Raw genomic sequence first — 20,706 nt, 5'->3', positions numbered from 1 at the left:
TCTCTTAGATAGAATTGTATAATTGCTATCCACAGTATTAGACCCTCACTCCTAGTAACCCAAATGTTGGTGCGGATATGAGGGGTCGGAGTCACTGATTTTGGCCAATATCCCCTACATCGCCAACTCTCCAAGGCCACCATTTCTAAGGGTTGAGCCCCATTTCATCGAAATTTTCTGTCAATTTGAAGTTTGAAACTGTGACCATTCAAAGTATGTATGCGTTCTAATGTACTGTATGGAAAACAAAAGATGCAATTGTTAAAAGGTCTGCTAGACAATTTTGATCAAACAATTCAGGAGGCGATGACTTTAGCGTGAGAAGAATTAAAAACCATATAGTTTGCTCAATGTCATTATATATCTCTAAAACAAAAGTCTAGTAGACAAGTAGCTCTATGCAAATATTTAATAAAACAACCTATATGACCATCATCTGGTTCAACCCCAACTCTTACACAAACCTACCACTACACTAAAATGCATTTATAATATGCACCAACCCATAGGCATTATACTCTGCAAGACGCAGAAGGGAGCTCTCTTTTTCAGTTGTATTTCAATACCTATAATAATTCAATAAGGTCATCTATGCTCCAAACTGGAATAAAAGATCCTTACTTCTTTCCTTGTGGTGTGTGAAATCACACAGTATGCACTCTAACTGCGACAATTAAAGGCAAAGGTTTTCGGTTAACAAAGAGGGTAGAAGGCACCAGCTTCTGGGACTGCTGCCTGCTTCATCCTATGGGTGTTTGCCACGGTGCCACTTATTGTAATAGGAAGATCCCTGCCCCACTTTCCAATCCTACTGTCCTTTGTAAGCCAAGGTAATACAGCCTCACAGGGCATTAATACCCACCTCTGTTTACAACATCAAAAGCCATTTCGTCTGGTTGATTAGGAAACTCATTTACTACTTTTTAAAGGTAGTTATGTAGAGCTGAAATAGGCTCCTATGCACCAGTTTGGGTAAATAAGTAGGACCACAAATTGAACTACACTTCTTCAAAGTTGGTCCTGGGGGGACGGATCCATGTCAGATTTTTAGCATATGTCCATTTAGATAAATGTAGTATCTTAAAAATCAAGCATGGATCTGGCCCTCCAGGACCAACTTTGGAGAACCCTGAACTAGACCGCAGGTTAAGTTCTAATGAAGTTAAATTTTAGATATTTTCAGGGAGACAATACTTTGGAATTTAGTCAAATAAGCAGTCAGAGTCTTGAATAGTCTTAAGCTTAGCAGGGAAGCTCGGTTGACATTTTTCTTTTTCTAGTTTTCAATAACCTAGGTCACAGACTTTTCATCCTCATACTGGAACAAGTAAACGGTTGTCCTTTGAAAAAAAAACAAGAGAGAGAGAGAGAGAGAGAGAAAGCTGTGTCTGTGGATCCGACTCAATTAACTATCACCAAATGTATACCCAAAACAAACCTAACATTTATCACAAACGATCTGCAGACAAAACAGTCAACCCTTAGACAGCCCCTGAAAATATTTCTGGACACTGTCCACCCACACAAACTCAAACCTTGGACAATGAATGGCAGTAGGAAGCACCCAGCGCTCATCATAATCGTGAATGTAGCTGTGTAGGTACTGGCTAGGACCCTTAATCTAAGGCGAACTTGCAGAAACAAACAATCTTAAAACCTCACCTTTACAACAGCAATAACAACCACATCATTTATCCATAACTAAAACAAAGAAGCAGACCTAGAATATACAAATCTCAACCTATTGCTTTTCCCAGATCATGGTTTCCTTTCCCACACAAATTACCCTGCCCATCATCACAGTGGAGACCCTGCCAGAGGACTACCCATCTCTCAACCCTCAGTGGTCCCAAAGTAAACCAATCTTCATGAGTTGCATTCCCCAGACTCGGGCAGTAACAGTTCTTAGTTAACCTGCATGACTCAATGAACAGGGAGAATCGATAATGTACAAATGTTATTAGCACACAATTTGACTGTAAGTAAAATCAAGAAAGGGGCTTGTCTGACACACATAGGCTCCCGATCAGGACTTTAGGATGCCAGAAGTACCACACACCATGCTCTCTGCACACCAGTCAATACCATAGAAAGCAAAATCCTATGCACAATGCATACCAGCATATAAGAATAATACCAAAAAGAAAAACACTCTTAGCGAGAGCAAGCAGCTCGGTCACATGCCTCACCATTTTCAAATGAACCACTCTAGACAGACAGCCCTAGGCCCAATATTCACAATGAAAGAAAGTGACAAAATGGTGAGATCATTACTGCAGTAGTCAATATTGACCCTTCACATCAGGTAGGGCGAATATGAAAACTAGGCAGCAGCTGATGCACTGATCCCTTTACATTGCACCCTACGTTAACTAAGACTAAAAGCAATTATTTTTGCATTGCACAAAAGGAGGCTATGGGACCACTAGAGGCATTTCATGCACATCTCCAGTACTGGGTAAACATCTACAAGGTGGTCAACCCAGAAGTAAGATATTTGCACGGTGGCAAACATCAAAACTATGTCACTGTTTCCCATAAGAACCGAGATAAAAGCTGAGCAACACGCTAGCGCTTGGGAGGCCCCGAACAGCCCACTTACAGGTGACCTATGCCTGCATTTACAAAGGGCTGGCAGGATATGGCACAGGGAGGGCTCTGTATGATCAAACTCCAGGACCCCAGGCCTGCAGAGTACAAAAGCATGTGGCCACTGCTGCAGTCCCTACCTTAAAGGGATACAAATCCAGTGAAGGAGAAGTATTGCACCTAATACAACCATTTTACATGCACATCTTAAACTAGTGACAGTGTGTACCTCAAGTAGCCTCGGAGAAAGAAGGCAGCACAGAGAGAAGTCCAGGTTTAAGAAATAGCCAACTACAATAGTTCATAAGAGGGAGCTCGGTTATCCTGCAATTATTCTTATGTGGCTATATAAAAAAAAATATGTCATTCAATATTGAATAGGATAATTTAGCAATCAACCCCAGCCCATTTATCATGGATTTTGAGGTTCTAACTGATCTGTCAACTCGCTGCGCCACTTTTGGCCTCCCCACAATGACCTTGTACGACTAAACTGTTCCCTTGTTTGCAATTGCAATTACATAACCATTGATCAGTTGCCATAATTCACAATTGATTAGGATGTGTAATTTATCACCGCACTGCTTATAATTCTCACATTTTTCGTTCATCACCAAAGTCACCAGTTATTACTGATTATTTTTCCATGCATATGACAACTTGTAATTTTTGCACTGCCTAGTCCGTTTATAATTTTCCATTCATCACCAAAGTCACCGGATAATTTTTCCATGCTTATAACGACTTCTGTGTAGTTTCCTTTCACCTGATCCCCAATCTAAGATGGTCGCCTTCTTTTCCGGGTCACATGAACACACATGAGACCGCGCGCGTCACCTCAGTACGATGCTACCACTGGCCAGAGTCACCTGACTATCCGCCCGAGTCACATGACCGCTCGATCCTCCGATTTATAACACCCAGACAGTCTCGCCTCCATTCAGAGGTAAGCGTGCACATTCTCCAGCCCCTCTGTTCTTCCCCTGTGACCCCAGCCCATACTACAACGGTGTCTCCCTTTATTTAGGTTTGCACTTTCGGCGAATGACCCCACTCTGCCGATTATGCGAGGAACTTCATCCCGCCCAAATTCTTAGATCACGTTAAATCATCCTGTGATTCCAGACTATTGAGAATTTCAAAGGATGAGCCCCGTATAATTCCCCAGCCATGCCCTTCATCCTTTTAACCACATTACACCCCCCTAATGGCCACCTCCTCATCATTGCAGATTCACTGGCCTCTCATGCAATCTTGACGTGTTCACACAAGCCCTTGCCCACAGGGCTATACTGAAGGTAACCGCACCTCTTCAAGGCTTCGGCGACACACCGGTTGTTATCACAACTGAAACAGCACCATTGAAAGCATGTACCTCACTTACATCACTTCGTTGCACTACTCTGACCTCACGCACTTATGCTTAATGTCTGGTTCATAATTTTTATGACCTCCTGGCAACCTTTACTTCACACCCCCTCCCCGAATTATAGGTATCACGTCTGGTTTCACGCGTAAAATAATTAACCATTCAGCTATGATCCTGCCGCAACCCACATCTGTAGTGTTTTTGAGCTATCTCTGCTGAGAGCCCTAACTGACCTCTTTATCTGCTTCCTTCCACGTTTTCTCTCCTTTATTTCCATGCCAACATATAGTAAATTAAAGGCAATTGGTTTCAGGCACTGTATTCAAAAGTCCTGATGATGATCATATATCCTTCGGTTAAGGATCGCAACGCCGTCAACATAGGTGTCAACCTTATACACAGTGATTCTTATTTGTAATTTGTATAAAGGTGACCTTCTCATAATTGTTGTTTACTCTATTACGTATTATCTTATGGAAACAACCACAAACTGAGCCTTTTTCTTTGTTTGTCTGTTTGATATGTGGGTTCATGGATACAGGCTTGTATCCCACTGCTATTAACTTGCATTTCTGTTTTATTCTACAATTTTGCATATTAAAATCGCCCTTGTCCGGATTGATATCGCCTAAAGATAGTACTGATTGAAGCTATGTTTATTGCATACACATTCTCCATTGACTCAGGGACCACTGTCTCTTGTAATAAGTTAGTTCCCAAGGTCCCTGACCGATTTAAATTTGGGTTCCCTTGTTCGTTATATACATGGGACCACTAGAGGCATTTAATACATATCTCCAGTACTCAGTAAGCATCTACAAGGTGGTCAACCCAGAAGTAAGATATTTGTACGGTGTCAAACATCAAAACTATATCACTGTTTCCAATAAGAACCGAAACAAAAGCTGTGCAACACGCTAGCACTTGGGAGGACCCGAACAGACCACTTACAGGTGACCTATGCCTGCATTTGCAAAGGGCTGGCAGGATATAGTACATGGAGGGCTCTGTATGATCAAACTCCAGGACCCCAGACCTGCAGAGTACAAAAGCATTTGTCCACTGCTGCAGTCCCTACCTTAAAGGGATACAAATCCAGTGAAGGAGAAGTACTGCACCTAATACAACCATTTTACATGCACATCTTGAACTAGTGATACTGTGTATCTCAAGTAGCCTCGGAGAAAGAAGGCAGCACAGAGAGAAGTCCAGGTTTAAGCAACAGACAACTACAATAGTCCTTAAGAAGGAGCTACATAAGAAATCTATGTCATTTCTTTTGTGGGACAAGAAGAGCCCACTGCAGCTGCCAATATGGGATTCGAGCATTACCACTCCAACAAAGAACAAAACGGTTCTGTACAATACCACCAGTGTGACCCAAATAGCGCCTTATGGTGCACATACACATGTATATATGCATAAGGAGGCCATGAACCCCTACCACTCAGAGGGTGCTTTGAGTTCCAAAACTAGCTAAGGCAAAACTATGCTAAGAATCAGATATGTGTTCCTGAAGCCAGAACGACACACTGCAATGCTGCAGTATGGCCAAGGCATTACAGCTGACCAACCTTGCCTTCAGCTTCATCCAATGTGAGGATGAAGATCTGCGTCTGTGGTTAAATACAAGATAGAAGAGAAAGCCCAATGGACTTCTTATCTTAACAGCTCCAACAAAGCGAAAACAAGAGGATGAAAGGCCAGTGATGGAGAAGCATGCGAGTATGAAATCAAATGACTGAATCTGAAAGTTTGGAATAAGTGGGCAAAGTGACAATCTGAGAGTTAGAATTTCAGCTAGGTAACAGGCCCCAAACACTGTCCATGTGACAGGAGTTCACCCCGCTGTTCAAAGTCTGTCAGGAAATTTCCATGACAAAGAAAAGAGTGCACCTTGTCTAATCAAAACAGCAACCCTGACTAAACTGTCAAATTTTAACACAACAGACACCGGTGTGTGGTCATAAGAAATGTCCAACTGAGGTCAGCCAGCAAAAAAACATATGATGGAGGAGGAAGTATGGCCAGATTACATTGAGATAAACCTTTATTTATGTTAGTTAACGGATCAGTCTTGTGCCAAGTGTAAGAGACCATCAGCCTCATTCACTTGAAACTTACAGTGGCATTTTGCATCAAAGTCTCAACATTGATTTTTGCTTTCCAAGTGAAAGAAAACACAAACTAGTTGTCAGAAGTAAGGACTATGAGTAGCCTTAGGTGAACTTCCTAAACTGCGTTGTAGTGGAAGAAGTCACAACTTCAGAAAATGCTCAGTATTCACAGATAGCTAGTTCAGCTAAAAAGGTCAAGTGCAACCATTAGAGAAACAAAATGTAAGTATTTTCTGAGTCGATGGTGTATAACATTGCAGAATAACCTAAGATAGCTACTTATCAAAGGTGAGATGGACCATGTCGTGCACACCCTTAAAAAGTACTGCAATTAACCATGTAACAACCTCAGGAAGTACAGCTAGCTGTGTTTCAGCTTCTCCAGGAATAATAGGAGATCCTCAAGCATCACAGAAGCCATCCTAGTAGTGCTATCTACATCCCCAAGATGCCAGCCCAAGAATGAAGGGGGTGTGTTGCTGGAAGGCCAATGAATAAAACATCAAAAAGTGTAGATTCTACACCACAGACATTCAAGGAGATGGCTGGGAGTTGCAAGAACTGTAACTAGTGGGAAAAAAATCAAAATGCTTTGGAAAGTAGGCCTGTCTGGTGCAAGGGTGCCAGAGTCGGCGCATCTAATAATAGGTAATTCTGCCTAAAAGGGATTTTGTTCAGTGCACTCAATTGAGTTATTCCTGTCAAGTACTTGTCAGTCAAGCACCAAATGGTGGCTGACTATTATGTTATCTAGGCATCAATGCATTTATTTGGGATATGAAAAATATATAATAGTTTCACAACACAGGAATGTATTTTTCAAACTATAAACAGGTGCATGGCAGCAGTTTTTGCGCCAGCACAGGGGGAAGCCCAGAGATGGGATATATTGTTGTATATATGTTGCAGCCCTGTGCTTCGAAACTAACGCAGAGTGGCGCAGCAAAATGACCTGCTGCACCGCGCTGCATTAGTTTCTTGTAAATCTGCCCCTCATTTAAGCAGCACACATATAAGTTACAAAAGAGCATTTGTTTATGTGCAGGAAGGGGGCCTGTCCTATACATAAACACACTTTCCCTGCACGTAGACACCTTAGCACTATAGTGCAAGGATGCCTGCGTTGGCGCCAAGCTGCTTAACTTAGCGCCAGTGCAGGGAGAAACACAGGACTGCACCATATTCTTATAAATATGGTGCAGCCCTGCGTTTCAGAAGTGGCAGCACGTGTCGCCAAGGAGGCTAATGACACGCTCCGCCAATTCCCTTGTACATATGCCCCGAAGTGTGCAATGGAAATACAGAAGTCCCTCCTTAGCCCAGAATACCTGCTTTCTGCTGAAAAGTGCCTGTACTATCCCTGGCAAATTAAAGAAGTGTAGGCACTGAGTACCTACTAGTACATGGTGCTCATTTAAAGCATGTAATGAGCGAGTGTCTGGACTACTTTTACGCTCTCACTGGCACACGTGTCCGATGGTATGGGATGGGTTGGTCCATAACCTTTTATATTAAGTGCCACTTACAAACCCAAGTGATTGAACCTATGCCATACAACTGGCCCGCTCTTACGTACTTCCGAAGCTCTCTTTGGTCCTCCCATTGCTTTTGCCTTTGTAGTTTCTTCAGCTGTCGCTTTGAGACGGGGTGAGGAGCGCCCTCTTCCTGCGATGCTGTCGTGCAGAGCGTATGCTCCAACATGTCCGAGTCCTGCGGCGGTGAAGCCATGGCAGGGACTATTAGCTTTTGGCGAGTACAGACCTTGTAAATGGAAAGGAGATTGGCCCAGAAAGAAACGTGTCAAGCTCTCCTTATTGTAACTCCACGCTTATGTGACAGTCACATGGCCAGAAAGGTCCGAATTCTGTGCTGGTTCGCACTCTTCTCTCACTCTACGCTCAATTCGACCAAACTGTAAAATTGCTAGAACATTACACGTAATGCGTGTAGTTCCGTAAAATAGGCGGCCATCTTAGAGTGTCCTTTTCTACCTCCTTTTAATACCGTGAAAATAGAGACCGTGAAATTCGAAAACAAGTTCTAATTTTTATTTAATGTACATGTACTTCTCGAGTAATGGTTTAGTATTTTACTTTGAGTGCCATTTCAGTTTTGAAGAAATATTCAAAACTGTATGCATACAAAAGGGGAGAAATGTTTTTCTTCAAAATGAATAGTACTGCAAAAGAGAAAGCTGTGCCTTCTGGGTGTTATGAGTTCAAAGCTAGTTATAATGGACGTATTAAAGGATGGCCACCTAAAGTGCGTAGATTTGGTCAGTCCTCGTCGGATTTAAAGAAGTTCGTGTCATTGCCTCAATTACTAATGTGCTGGGTGGCGGCCATCTTGAAAAGTAGTATTTTTCAATTGTCTTGGTTTGACATGATTTCAGTGTAAACTCAGTTTTATTTTTCACAAACGATTCTAAAAACCTGGTCACGATTTTGAAGTAGTGCCGATTTACATACCTCTAAAAACTTTGCAACAACTTGGGAAGTGACTGCTCGCTTGACTATTTATTTAAATCCCAACACCCTTAGAATATTAGTTGGGGGTGGGTGTGTGCAGAGTAAACAAGTTTCCCAGGTCCATGTTAGCAGCTCACCTAATCCTGGTTTTCGCTTTGCATTCTGGGGGTTGCAGTTCTATTTATATCATTATACAATTAAAAATCAGGGGACCAATAGAACAAGGCATTGGGGAAATTCTAAGTTCCTAACATAACTCATAGGTCTCTAGAAATATGCACTAGTAGGGAAGCCAAGGGTTAGGCTGATGTAAAGTAACAAAGCACACATGAAGGAATTCATAAGATTATTAATTTTCCAACCTTACAGAACCTCAAGTCGTAGTAACTGACTAAATCGTTGTTCTGTGCTTAACAATCCAGCGCAGAACATACCAAAAAGAAGAGAACCGGGAAGGAAGGGGTCATACCAAAGGACAAATTAAACAACTGATAAGAAGCAATACGGAATAAGTTCATACTGTGAATAAAGCATCACAATACATGAAAACCCCCACTTACACATAAAAAGCCATTACAACACATCTCCTTCCTATGAAGGATTACTTGAAAACATACTCCCGGTGCCACCCAGGTGGGCGATGTGGACAGGAAGCATAGCTCCTCTCAAACAGGTCCTGACTGGTGGGAGAAGATTCACTAGTATTACAAACTTTTTCTACAGAAGAGCTATTACACTTGGACATAATGTTCATGCTCGACACTCGACCATCTTCAAGCCTCACTACTTTTTTTATTTTATTTTAAAAGTTGTATATAGCGCTTGCTCGACCCGGTGGTATCAGAGCGCTTTACATACACACAGTAAAAAAGCAGAAGGACAATACATTACATAGTAGGGCGGCAGTAAGGAAGCAAACCACAGACCAAAATACAGCATGGGAATAAATATGCAGTGCAGCGGAGGGGGAGGAAAACAAAAAGAAAGGGCGAGAAAGACATAGTCCGGTCACCCACTATCCTTAAAAGTCCAAGGAGAGGGGAGACAACTTGGATAAAGAAGACTAGGGTAGTTGACGTTGGTCATGAAAGTATTTGTTTAGGAGATGGAGTTTCAGGTCCCTTTTGAAACAGGAGAAGGAGGGGTTGCATCTGAGGACTCCAGGGAGAGCGTTCCATATCCTGGGAACGATCGGTATTGGGGGTTTTTCTTTTTCACTTTCGGAGGAATAAGACTTTAGCAACCTGCCCTGGTTTGGAAAATTTGGCAACTCCACCTTTCACAGCATCCAGCGTTCTGATAACCACCTAGTCACCCACTTTCCACTTACCACCAACCTAACCATGTTTTCTGTTGTACCTTCTTTTATACGCATTTTGATGGTTCCTGACACAATTCTCCACCCTCTCTTGATAAACCCATCTGGGTTCCCTACCTCCCATTCAAATGGGGAACAATTTAGAACCAGGTAGACGACCTTTAAGCATCCAAAAGAGAGAGACCCCTGTAGCACAATTTGGGGCAGTGTGGTAAGACCACAACAACTTCTGTATAGCCCTATCTACAGTGACCCCTGCAATTTGTGTCGACTTAATACACTTCTTTAGCATACAGTTTACCTTTTCCACTAGTCCATTAGCCTTTGGGCAATACAAGGCAGTTTTAAGGAGTGCAATAGACAAATCTGTTAAAAACTCTCTCATTTTTTCTGAGGTAAACTGAACACTGTTATCAGTCACGCTGGAACTGGGTATTCCTTCCATCATAAAGGTATCAGATAAGACGTCAATCATGTCCTGTGTAGTGATGCCATTCAGCGCTTTCAACACAATCCAATGGAAAAAGTATCTGCCAAAACAATGATGTACTTCCCAGGCCACGCCGAACTGTTAAGATGACCCACTATTTCTTGTTCAAGTTTGTCCCACGGTTTGGTGGGAACCGTTACTGGTGACAAAGGCGCTTTCCTTAAGTGCTTACTCTTGTCACTCATGGAACATGTGACGCTTTCCTTGACTTTTCCTTACACAAGACTAGCCAGATCCGGGAACCAGTAATTTACTCTCACTTTGGACTTGGTAATGCTACGCCCTAAGTGTCGCTCAGGTGCCAAATCTACAATTCTCTCCCACAACTTCTCAGGAGGAATATTTTTCTTCCCTCTAATGATCATATCCTTATAAATATGTAACTTGTGCCTTACTTCCCAAAAAACATGGATGTCTTCATTTAAGCCATCAGGTTTGGGAGACCATCCCATGACAATCTTTTCTCTCAAGGCAACAAGAGTGGAATCATTGGTAGAACACTCAACCCACTCTTCTTTGGAAATTCCAGGGCGATTTATCCGTAAGACAAGATCCTCGCACTTCCCATCATTTCCCACCACTGTCCCTTTCAATGGTAATCATGAGAGACAGTCAGACACAGAGTTCCTGTTCCCTTGAACGAAGTCACTTTTGAAATTATATCCCTCCAGACCCAACATCCATGCCTATTCGGGGAGTGGTGTGTTCCCTTCCTTTGGTAGAGAAAATGTATGTCAAGTGTTTATGGTCTGTTCTTAACGTGAAAGGTGGACCCCACAAATAGAATTTGAAATTAGTAATGCCCAAAAAACACACTAACGCTTCTTTTTCTATCGTTGAATAGTTAGATTCCGCATCGTTCAACATTCTTGATGCAAATGCCACAATTGTTTCCTTGCTGTCCACCAATTGCACTAAACACACACCTAAACCTTTGGTGCTAACATCAGTGTACAGAATAGTCTTACGTGTAGTATCAAAATGGCCCAAATATGGTGCATTCACAGTGGCAACTTTAATACTCTCAAAGGCTTCTTTACGTGCATCATCCCAAACAAGTAAGCTCCCTTATTTTAGCAGAGGCCTTAACGGTGCAGTGTAATCAGCAAAATTCCTTACAAATTTGGCCATGTATTCCACCACACCCATGAATGATTTAAGTTCCTCTTTAAAGGCAGGGTGAAGAGCTTATTTGACCACCTCCACCAGGTGGTTTTATATCATCCATGGAGATGTGATGACCCAGATAGTACACAGAATCCACACCAAACTTGCACTTCTCAAGTTTTATGGTCACCCCTGCGCCCCTGAGAACATTCATAAGTGTATTTTTGTGCTTGGGTATTGAGTCACCATAAATCAATAAATCATCTTGAAAGTAAAGCACATTACAGACATCCTTCACAAGCTGATGCATTACTCTTTGGAATACAGCTGCCACCGATGCCAACCCAAAAGGCATTCTGCTGCACCCAAAAGCATTACATGGTGTGATGAAGGAAGTAAGTGATTTCGAATCCGGGTGAAGTTCTATCTAGTAATATGCTGAAAAAAGATTGATTATACTTTAAAAACACTGGTGTTACAAATCATGCGGATCATATCACTTACCTTGGGTAGGGGAAATCTACCCACCCCGATATTGTGGTTAAGATTTCTAAGATCCACACATAGGCAGTTGCCTCTGCCACCTGACTTCTGGGCCACCACAAAAGGAGTCAACCACAGTGAGCTTTCAATGGGCTCTATAACCGCTTGACTCATCAGCTGATCCAACTCTTTTCTCAAAGGTTCCTCCATCAAAATGGGAATAGACCGAACTTTGAGCACCACAGGAACAGCATTCTCTTTCTATATAATTTTGTGTTGAAAATATTTAAGTCGGCCCAACCTATCAGTAAACACTGCTGGAAACTCATTAGCTATCTTAATTCCCCAATCCATCTGTTTAACAGCCTGTACAGGTTCACTGCTATTCGGGTCAAGTTGGTGCCCAAATCTTTTTGGTGTTTCCACCCCAAAAAGTTAGACCCTCTTTCTGCAATATAAACCTTCCCATTAGTACTGAGACCCTTAAAAGCAATGCAAACATCAATCATACCTAACAAAGTTATAGGATCCTGACGATAGCCACCAGGATGAATATCTGCATCAATATGAGTGTGACCCTTACTCTTTAACTTGTCCTCAAACATTTTTCATCCAAGAATCTTCTAGGGCGAACCTGAGTCATGCTTAAACTGTTATCCCCGCACCAGCCAAGAGAATTTCACTCATAGGATAATCATTCTCAGTTCCATCAACAACAGATGTAAGCTGAAACACAAACTTGCTTGTACTACTATCAGACTCCTCTACAATGTGAATTTGTTTGGTTTACATCTCTCCATTTCTACATGTGCGTGCATAATGACCCCTCATGTTGCACTTTCTGCACACAATTGACCTCGCCGGACAAAAGAAGCTATTAGCTAAGTGATTGTAACTGTCACAACAGTAACACTTAATTCTTTCCCTCTCTTCAGTACCATCTGAATGTTTTAATTTGCACACCTTGAATTGTCCAGACCTCAGAAACCTATTTGTTGTTTTCATCGCCATCAAAATGGTTTGTGTGATTCTTATTTACATGTACAGTTTCAGACACACTACTGTGCTTCATTTCTTTAACACACTCAGTAGTGTGCTCAATACTCCTTATCAAATTGTTGGCCTCTTTCAAATCAGGACTGTGCGCAAGAAACTTTTTCTGCACCCTAGGATTGTTGGCACACCTCACCAACTGATCTCTTTTAAGAGAGTCACACAATGGCCTAAACTCACAAAAACTAACTCACCACCTCAAACAAGCAATATAGCTAGTTATTTTCTCTTCTTCCCCTTGAATCCTGCAAAGAATGTGTGGCTCTCCAGCACAATATTCACTTTCCTTCCAAAGTGTTCCCTCAATTTCCGGAGAGTAAATAAGTGCACATCCTCTAGACCCTTCTCTTCCTCTTCACTCTCAGATGGAGGGGTAACTACGTTCTCATAAACCCTTCTACCCTGTACCCCCAAGTTCTGGAGCAAAGTATGCTGTTCCTTAACGCAGAAAACCTTTCCCCACCAATAGCAATCAAGTAATTCTGATATTTTCCTAAGCTACCCAAGATGTTCCATGTTTGTCTCTTACCAAACCGATCTGTTTTTAATCCCCACTACTGACTGGCCGTTTACTCTATGAACTTGTTCAGAATCTGTGCAGCGTGTCTGGCTGGCACCATAGATGTTGTTGTTCAGTGCCCACTGGACACAATAATTAGGTAATATCACCTCAAACAACAAGAGGTGTGGAACGGGGAAGTATCAAGCACAATGCCATGGTAAGAGACAAACCCTCATGGGTCAGCTGAGTCAAGGGGTGTAATGTTGCCTCCTTTAGGAGAAGTGTTTTAAAAGAAGGATAGCTTATGAAAATATCAGAATGTATGCAAGATCTGTGTGGTGCTGGAATGGGCTGGTAACTCCTGGGTGATACTTATTACAGAGCATGTCTGGTTTCCTAGTTGAATTTTCTTCTCTGTGTCCTCACCACCCTACAAGGCTGCTTGTGTATATGTTATATTTACTTAATTGTTTAACACAGTTTAAATATTACACTTGAACAGGTAACAGAGCCCTTTGCTCTACTGACGCCCTTTAACACTGCTAGCTGACTTTAAAACAGGTATTCTTAAAATATTGCATGTGCCGTCTAAATTTAAGAGTCTGCCTTGAGAAACCACTTCAACTTTTCAGACAAGGTCAGGGAGTACAGAATCTTTCTGGAGGTTAATCATGTCAGCAGAAATGTTTAAAAGCTTAACATCTGCATAAGCTCAGGCAGGAAAAATATCTTTGATGACCCTAAAAAATTGGCTCTGCATTTTCACATCGATTGGCCTTAGGATTGCAATGTGTGACGGCCCTAAAATTTGCCCTCAAAAACAGCAATTAATGTTATGATATGAAACACACAAAAAATTACAAAATGAAACTAGGCAAGCTTTAAGGAACGTTTTGGTTGTGACATGGTATTTTCACAAGTGCACCTCTAATTAACTGGACGCTAGAAAGGGCCAGTGTCCCGTCTATGTCTAATTGTGGCCGAGAAGCATTTTTCATCTGCTTCTGTTTTTGTTGTGCAGTTCTGATACATTGTATGGTATTTGTTGTTTAGGGTGTGTGCCGTTGTTATGGCCTAACAACACTGTCCAGTGTGGTAATTGCAGAATAGTCCTGCCCGGGTATTTCTTATATGATGGAGAGAGACAAGTGCACCTGAGAAGGGCTCTGGGACATCCAGTCAGAAGCTGGGAAGAGTGTGAGACCAAAACGGAGAATGCATTGTAATGTACACTGTGGTAGTGCTGGGGGACAGAAAGTATCATCGCTGATTCCATGTCAAAGGCATAATGGTCACATCTGCCCACTTTAGAACGTGGGAACAAGGTCCAGCTTTGAGTTTCTGGGAACGCTCAATATCCCATGATTCTGGGCAAATCATGTAATCCGCCCATGCCTATCAAGCAAATGAATGTGTCCTAGTGTAACGTAACTGGTGCTCATGTAAACCATTATAATATTCTGCAAAAAAAAGGGTGAAGAGGAGATGGAGAGGTAAGGTTCCTCCCAGGCCATAATCCAGAGAAGAAAATTACCTCCCAAGTAGTCAGCAGTGCCAGTTGAGGAGGTGGGTGGCGCAACTAGAGTAAGTGGGTGGAGCCACTGGTAGAAGTGGGTGGAGCCTAGGGAAGTGAATGTGGCCTTCTAAAACTTATTTGAGCACCTACACTTCATATTTTACAAATTAAGCACTGTTTATATCCAACCTTACACAACCTTAAGTCACAGTAACTGACTAGACAGTGGTTCTGTGCTTAACATCCCAGCGCACAACGTACCACGTAGAAGAGAACACGGAAGGAAGGGGGGCATACCAAAGGGCAAATCAAACAACTGATGAGAAGCGATATGGAATAAATTCATAGTATGAATACAACATCACACTACATGAAAAATCCCACTTACACGTATCAAGCCATTAAAACATAGTCCAAACCTCAAATAGTGGGAGACATCAAGACAGCAGCCTTCCCCCCAATTTATGTCAGAAACCAATAGCTTCCTGGCCAACTAGTGCAGATATTGCATTCCAAATCTGGCTACCATCACATAGCAAAAAAAAAGAGTACAGACTGGATCAGGGACTGTAGCAAAATGGTCTTATTAACAGATTAATGTGTCTAGCAACTCTGCCCTCGACTCATGTTCGCAAAGACAGAGGTCATCTTCTCTTGTAGAAAGCTTTCACCTACCATGTTTGCTAACAAAGCGTGCACAAGGGAATGAGAATGTTCCTTCTCTGTCTTGTTAGTACAAGTTATGAAACGTATGGCAATCCAAGCAAACGGTTGCTAGCTCGAATTACCATTAGTGTGATTGCGTTGTTGCCATTGTTTTCCTGCTTCCAGATTTAAAACTTTCGTGCTGGTGGTCAGGTGGCATACACTGCAACCCCCACACGGAAAATGTCCTGTGACTGGGGGGAGGCCCCAAGCATTCAATACAGTTTGTTCTTCTTCTCTCTGTTGGTTTCTAGAGCGTGTATGTACCAAAGAATCTTTTACACTTCTTGCCCGTTTGTAGGAAAAAAGTGGTTTGTCCCAATCGTGTTGGTTGCTTCTAAGAATGTTCCAGTGCTTTTTAATACAACAGCTCATGGCATTAGAAATGGGATTGTAGGTGGTGACACATGTCAATGGGACACTTTCAAGGGGATCTTTTGGATAGTCCTCCAATAGAGCATCCCTATGCTCTATTGCTGCCTGATATAAAAAAATAAATAAAAAAAATTCTTCCAGAGTCGGGGTCCTTGGAAATACCGGGATAGCCCAAATGGGTAGAACCATGAGTTTTACCTACACACACATACATCCCCAAGGTTAGGGTACGCCTTAGCGTGCGTATACTGCCTGGGGTTTTTTACTTGGTCCTGATGAAAGCTTTGCTGAGCTAGCACTAAAGCAGAAACATGTCGACCTTTTCACTTTCTTAAGGATACATTTGGTTCAAATTCACAACCACTAGTGTCCGATTCACCTATTTTTAATGATCTCTGGCTGACCCTTTATTAAAGTTAGTTTTGGGACCAGTGCGCCATCTTTTAAATCCCCATTCACCTTTTTTGGCATCACTTTACATGTCCAAGAAAAACCAGCTCCGCTGTAAGTCAGGCGTGGTAGCTCACCGGGGAGACATTCGGTTCAAATTCACAACCACTAGTGTCCGATTCACCTATTTTTAATGATCGCTGGCTGACCCTTTATTAAAGTTAGTTTTGGGACCAGCTTGCCATCTTTTAAATCACCATTCACCTTTTTTGGCATCACTTTACACGTCCAAGAAAAAACATCTCTGCTGTAAGTCAGGCGTGGTAGCACACCGGGGAGACATTCGGTCTCCTTGGTGGAACCCAATAATGAAGCATGTCACCAACCAGGTTGGTGAGTGAGAGTTCCTTTTTAACAAAGGTTTCTTCTCACTGCTTTCACACTCTTTCATTGTGTTTCTTCTTATTCAGAGTTTATATTTGGCTGCAAATTTCAGAGTTTATATCTCACCTCTTATTTTGCACCGTCAATTACTCTATTGTTGTTTGATAATTGGTATTGAGGGGAAGAGGAGTGATTCTTAGCCCTACCTTTCCTGTTGTTTAAATATAAATGAAAGCAAAGCCATTTCAGAGAATATTATCTTGCACAGGCATGCAAGCAAATGTGTGTCAAATGTCAGTGTTTAAGAAAAGATGGAAACCTTAAAATGTGTGCATGTAAAATGGTAGTGTACCTACTCAGGCCTAATGTGACCATATACCACCCACTCCTTGGACGTAAGGTGACTAAAAGCATCCGAAAATGCATGCAAAAAAAAAAACTGTCATGCAAACCTAAAATCCTAAAAAGCATTGTACTCTTAAATAATAAAAGCATACAGAAAGCCAAAGTGCAGTAAACTCAATATAATAAACAATTTAAAAAGTACAATTTAAAAGCAATTTAGAACGGTATAACACAAGGACAAATTAAAAAATCTGCACTGCTCGAAACACTTAGATTGTTTAAGTGTTCTGAGGAGTAGACAAAACATTGCTGTTACCAGCAACCACAGATGATGTTCCCGGTGGCACCCATCAGCAGCCGCCGAAGGAGGAATGGACAGCAATAAATCCACAGTGGATGAGCCAGGATCCAAATCACCAGGAGCTGAAGCATCCCAGGAAGGCTCATAATATGCATTTTGAAGCAACGGCAATCACAAAGGGGAGCAGTACGAGTGGGCTTTCAGGGGACCCACCAGCAATTCTATGTCCATAGATTGAACGGGTTGTATTCCCAAGCATATGTTCAGGGCACACTCGAACGTCCACAGCAGACACTGGAATATGGGCTGCACACAGTGTAGCCAGACAGGCCAAAAGGATAAGAACCAGTCCTTATTCAGTTCTTGGAGCTAGGGTGCACCAAAGGACTGAATCATTCTCTCAGACGGAGGAGCACGTGTGGTAGTGCCATACCCATTTGGCTGCATGATGGAACATCCATTGTGGAGCAGATAAAATAAAATCAGTGTCCCAACAAGCAGGAACAGGAACAAAAAGTCTTTGAAGCACGGAGTGTATAAAAGATGGAATAACTCCGAAGACTGTCCTGAAGGTGCTAACCAACACAGAGGCAATTGTCTTTCAAAAGTGTGGTACCCCGCAGTATTGGAAATATTAAAAGTGAGGTGCACTAACTCCTGGAAATGGTGTGGGAAACTGGTGCAGATCAAACATCTCCCTTCTAGATGTTAACCTTTTCGGTGCTCATGACGGCTCCCGGCCGTCATGAGTCACGGTAGGCGTGTGATCATGACGGCCCAGAGCCGTCAGAACGTTGCCGCTCCGCCCATGCGCTGTTAATTCCCTGCCTGTGTGGGAGAATTAATCAGTGGGCAGAGTTCTGACGGCTCCCGGATGTCATGAGCACAAACCCACCGTGATTTATGACGCCGGGTGGCGTCATCAGTACCGCAGCGCCATGCCCAACACCGCCCCCCTTCGTACCATGGTGGAATTCGCACCGCGGTACGAGGGGTTAAGGACATGTACTTCTGATACAAAGATGCTTTCAGTCTGCTTAAAGCATCAATGTTCAAATTAGAAACCTTAATCGAAGGCCAAACTGTTGCATCCATAACATTTCGGCAGGTGGAAACAGTACTTATCTACAATCGGTAACAGCAGCAGAACTGATTCCAGGTCCCATCCCACAGCAGCCTTGATCGTTTAACATCAAATAGCTACCATTGGAAAGCAATCTGAATGCCTGATGGATCACAGCAGTTGGAGAGCCCTTTAGCTAATACAACATGTTTGCCTTGGATGCATTATATGCAGCGTGGAGTGTAACCTCCCTGCAAACTAAAGAATGGCCTAGAGCAGTGGTTCTCAAACTTTTGACTCCTGAGGACCCCCACGGAATCACTACTTAAGCCGGGGACCCCCAAGCAATTTGTACAATTTAAATTTCTTTTTAAAAACGCCTTTTGAAGCAGAGGCAATTTCAAGAGGGAGACAGCCTGAATTGGGTCTATTGGCATGGACATGTATGCATACAACAGTGTATTATTTAGTGGTGCCCAAGGGCTTGTGGAAAGTGAGCAATCAGACAGCAGCACGAAAATCCTACTGCTGATCACTGTTCCCAATAAGCTGCGCGGGTGAGCTCGCGCGCACAGAAGTCACCCTAAGCGCGCATTGTGCTGTATTCAGCGCGCACTAACGCAACTCCCTTTGTCGCGAAATACTGCCATTTCCTTGCGGGAGACTGACAATTCTCATTGTGCACAGCTGAAGGTTATGTACTAGTACTCGTGCTCATTGCAATGCACACCAGCAGCTGGGCACTATAAGAAATGTAATGCAGAGTATCAAACACGGGGCATTGTGCTCGTAAGTTACTACTCTTCCTCGCAGTATGCGAAGACCACATACTTTTCTCAGTTTAGCACTATGGAAACAATCTCTGAAAATATGGTATTTAAACAGGGGACTGCAGCTCACATGGACAGAAAAGTAAAAACCATTCTTACATACAGTAAGAAAAGTTTCGGCACCGCAAAGTCAAACAGAATCATAGGGATGTATAACACCACAAAATAACAATCTAAAGATGCACAGGCAGACGCATTCTTTGAAATAAAGCATTCTCAGTAGATCCTGGGTAACTCACTGCTTTAAAAATCTACATAATCGAAATCCGCAACCAATCACATTCAGCCTGCCTTTTCCTGACACACACAGCCGAGCCTCTCTCTCATTACATTTAAATAGCGCAGTGTGCACGAGCGGCTACCGGCCAGGCCTCTGTCCTGCTCTGACCTCTGAGCCTGTTCATTCAGGAATAGGTGACAGAGAATAAGATTGCGAGGAGCGAGGTGAGGTCTGCGAGGAGCGAGGTGAGGTCGGTGATGGGTGATCAAGTAGAATGAAAGGAGAAAGAGAGAAAGGAGGGACGAAGATAGAGGAAAGAAAGAAGGGGGAGAGGCAAGTGCAAGCAACTTTATTTAAAACGCTGCAAAAGATTTGGAAGAACGTTTATTTAAAATGCTGCAAGACAAGCCATCGTTTCTTATCCGAAAACATTTAACTTCGCTCCTAGAACACACAAAAGCTTAAAATTAAAGGCTGCACATTGTCCACAATGTCCACAGAAGGAGCAGTTTGAGTATGCCCCCTCTCACCCCCCCCCCCCAGTAGATATAGCTGCACTAATATTTTAATCGTAACCCTGTTCCGGTTCAGTTTAAGGACAACTGTCAGTCAACGGCAATTGGCTTTAAGTCAAAAAATGATAAAATCTGGATCAGGGTTAGCCTAGAGTAACTGTCAGACTAGGGAGCGAAGTAAATTATATAAGCCAGTAATAAAAAAAAAGTTATGATTAACGAGTACATGGTGTAAGAAACTGGAGTAATTTGATGAACAGGGAAAAAAAAGATGAACAAAACGGATTTGGGGGCATGGTTAGTCGGTGGGAAGAGCAAGACTGTAGCATCATTGAGTGATGAAGATAAGATGAAGCATGACATGGAAAATAAAATTGCTGACATTAACTTTATGCTGTTGATGGAAAGATTCTTGGACTAACAAAAAGGGTGCTTGGTGGCTGAGGCTGTGAATACTTTGCAGTGTGATACTACTCAGGATTCAAATGCAATGCATCGTTCCACCAGCTGGTCGGTGGGTGAGGAAAAAGCATTCAAAAAAAGTATAATTTTGCATTGGCCATAGG

The 20,706-nt window shown here is 42.5% G+C and overlaps 1 protein-coding gene across 2 annotated transcripts in view; it reads right to left on the bottom strand.

Annotated features, from left to right (window-relative positions):
- TRMT10A (tRNA methyltransferase 10A) overlaps positions 1-8,003 on the bottom strand; it is a 271,841-nt gene extending 263,838 nt beyond the window's left edge. Inside the window, exon 1 of one of the 2 annotated variants that reach the window (XM_078677480.1) lies at positions 7,652-8,003. In XM_078677480.1, the coding sequence (XP_078533606.1) occupies positions 7,652-7,803 (152 nt within the window). In that variant the 5' untranslated portion in view covers positions 7,804-8,003. The remainder of the gene's footprint in view (positions 1-7,651) is intronic. The other variant, XM_078677479.1, reaches the window with a different exon arrangement.
- Positions 8,004-20,706: the final 12,703 nt, after the last annotated feature.

Source organism: Lissotriton helveticus, chromosome 2_1 (assembly GCF_964261635.1).
Source record: "Lissotriton helveticus chromosome 2_1, aLisHel1.1, whole genome shotgun sequence".
In the NCBI taxonomy this organism is placed as follows: domain Eukaryota; kingdom Metazoa; phylum Chordata; class Amphibia; order Caudata; family Salamandridae; genus Lissotriton; species Lissotriton helveticus.
Note: the sequence above shows the minus strand (reverse complement) of the source record. Positions and strands in the feature narration are given on the sequence as shown.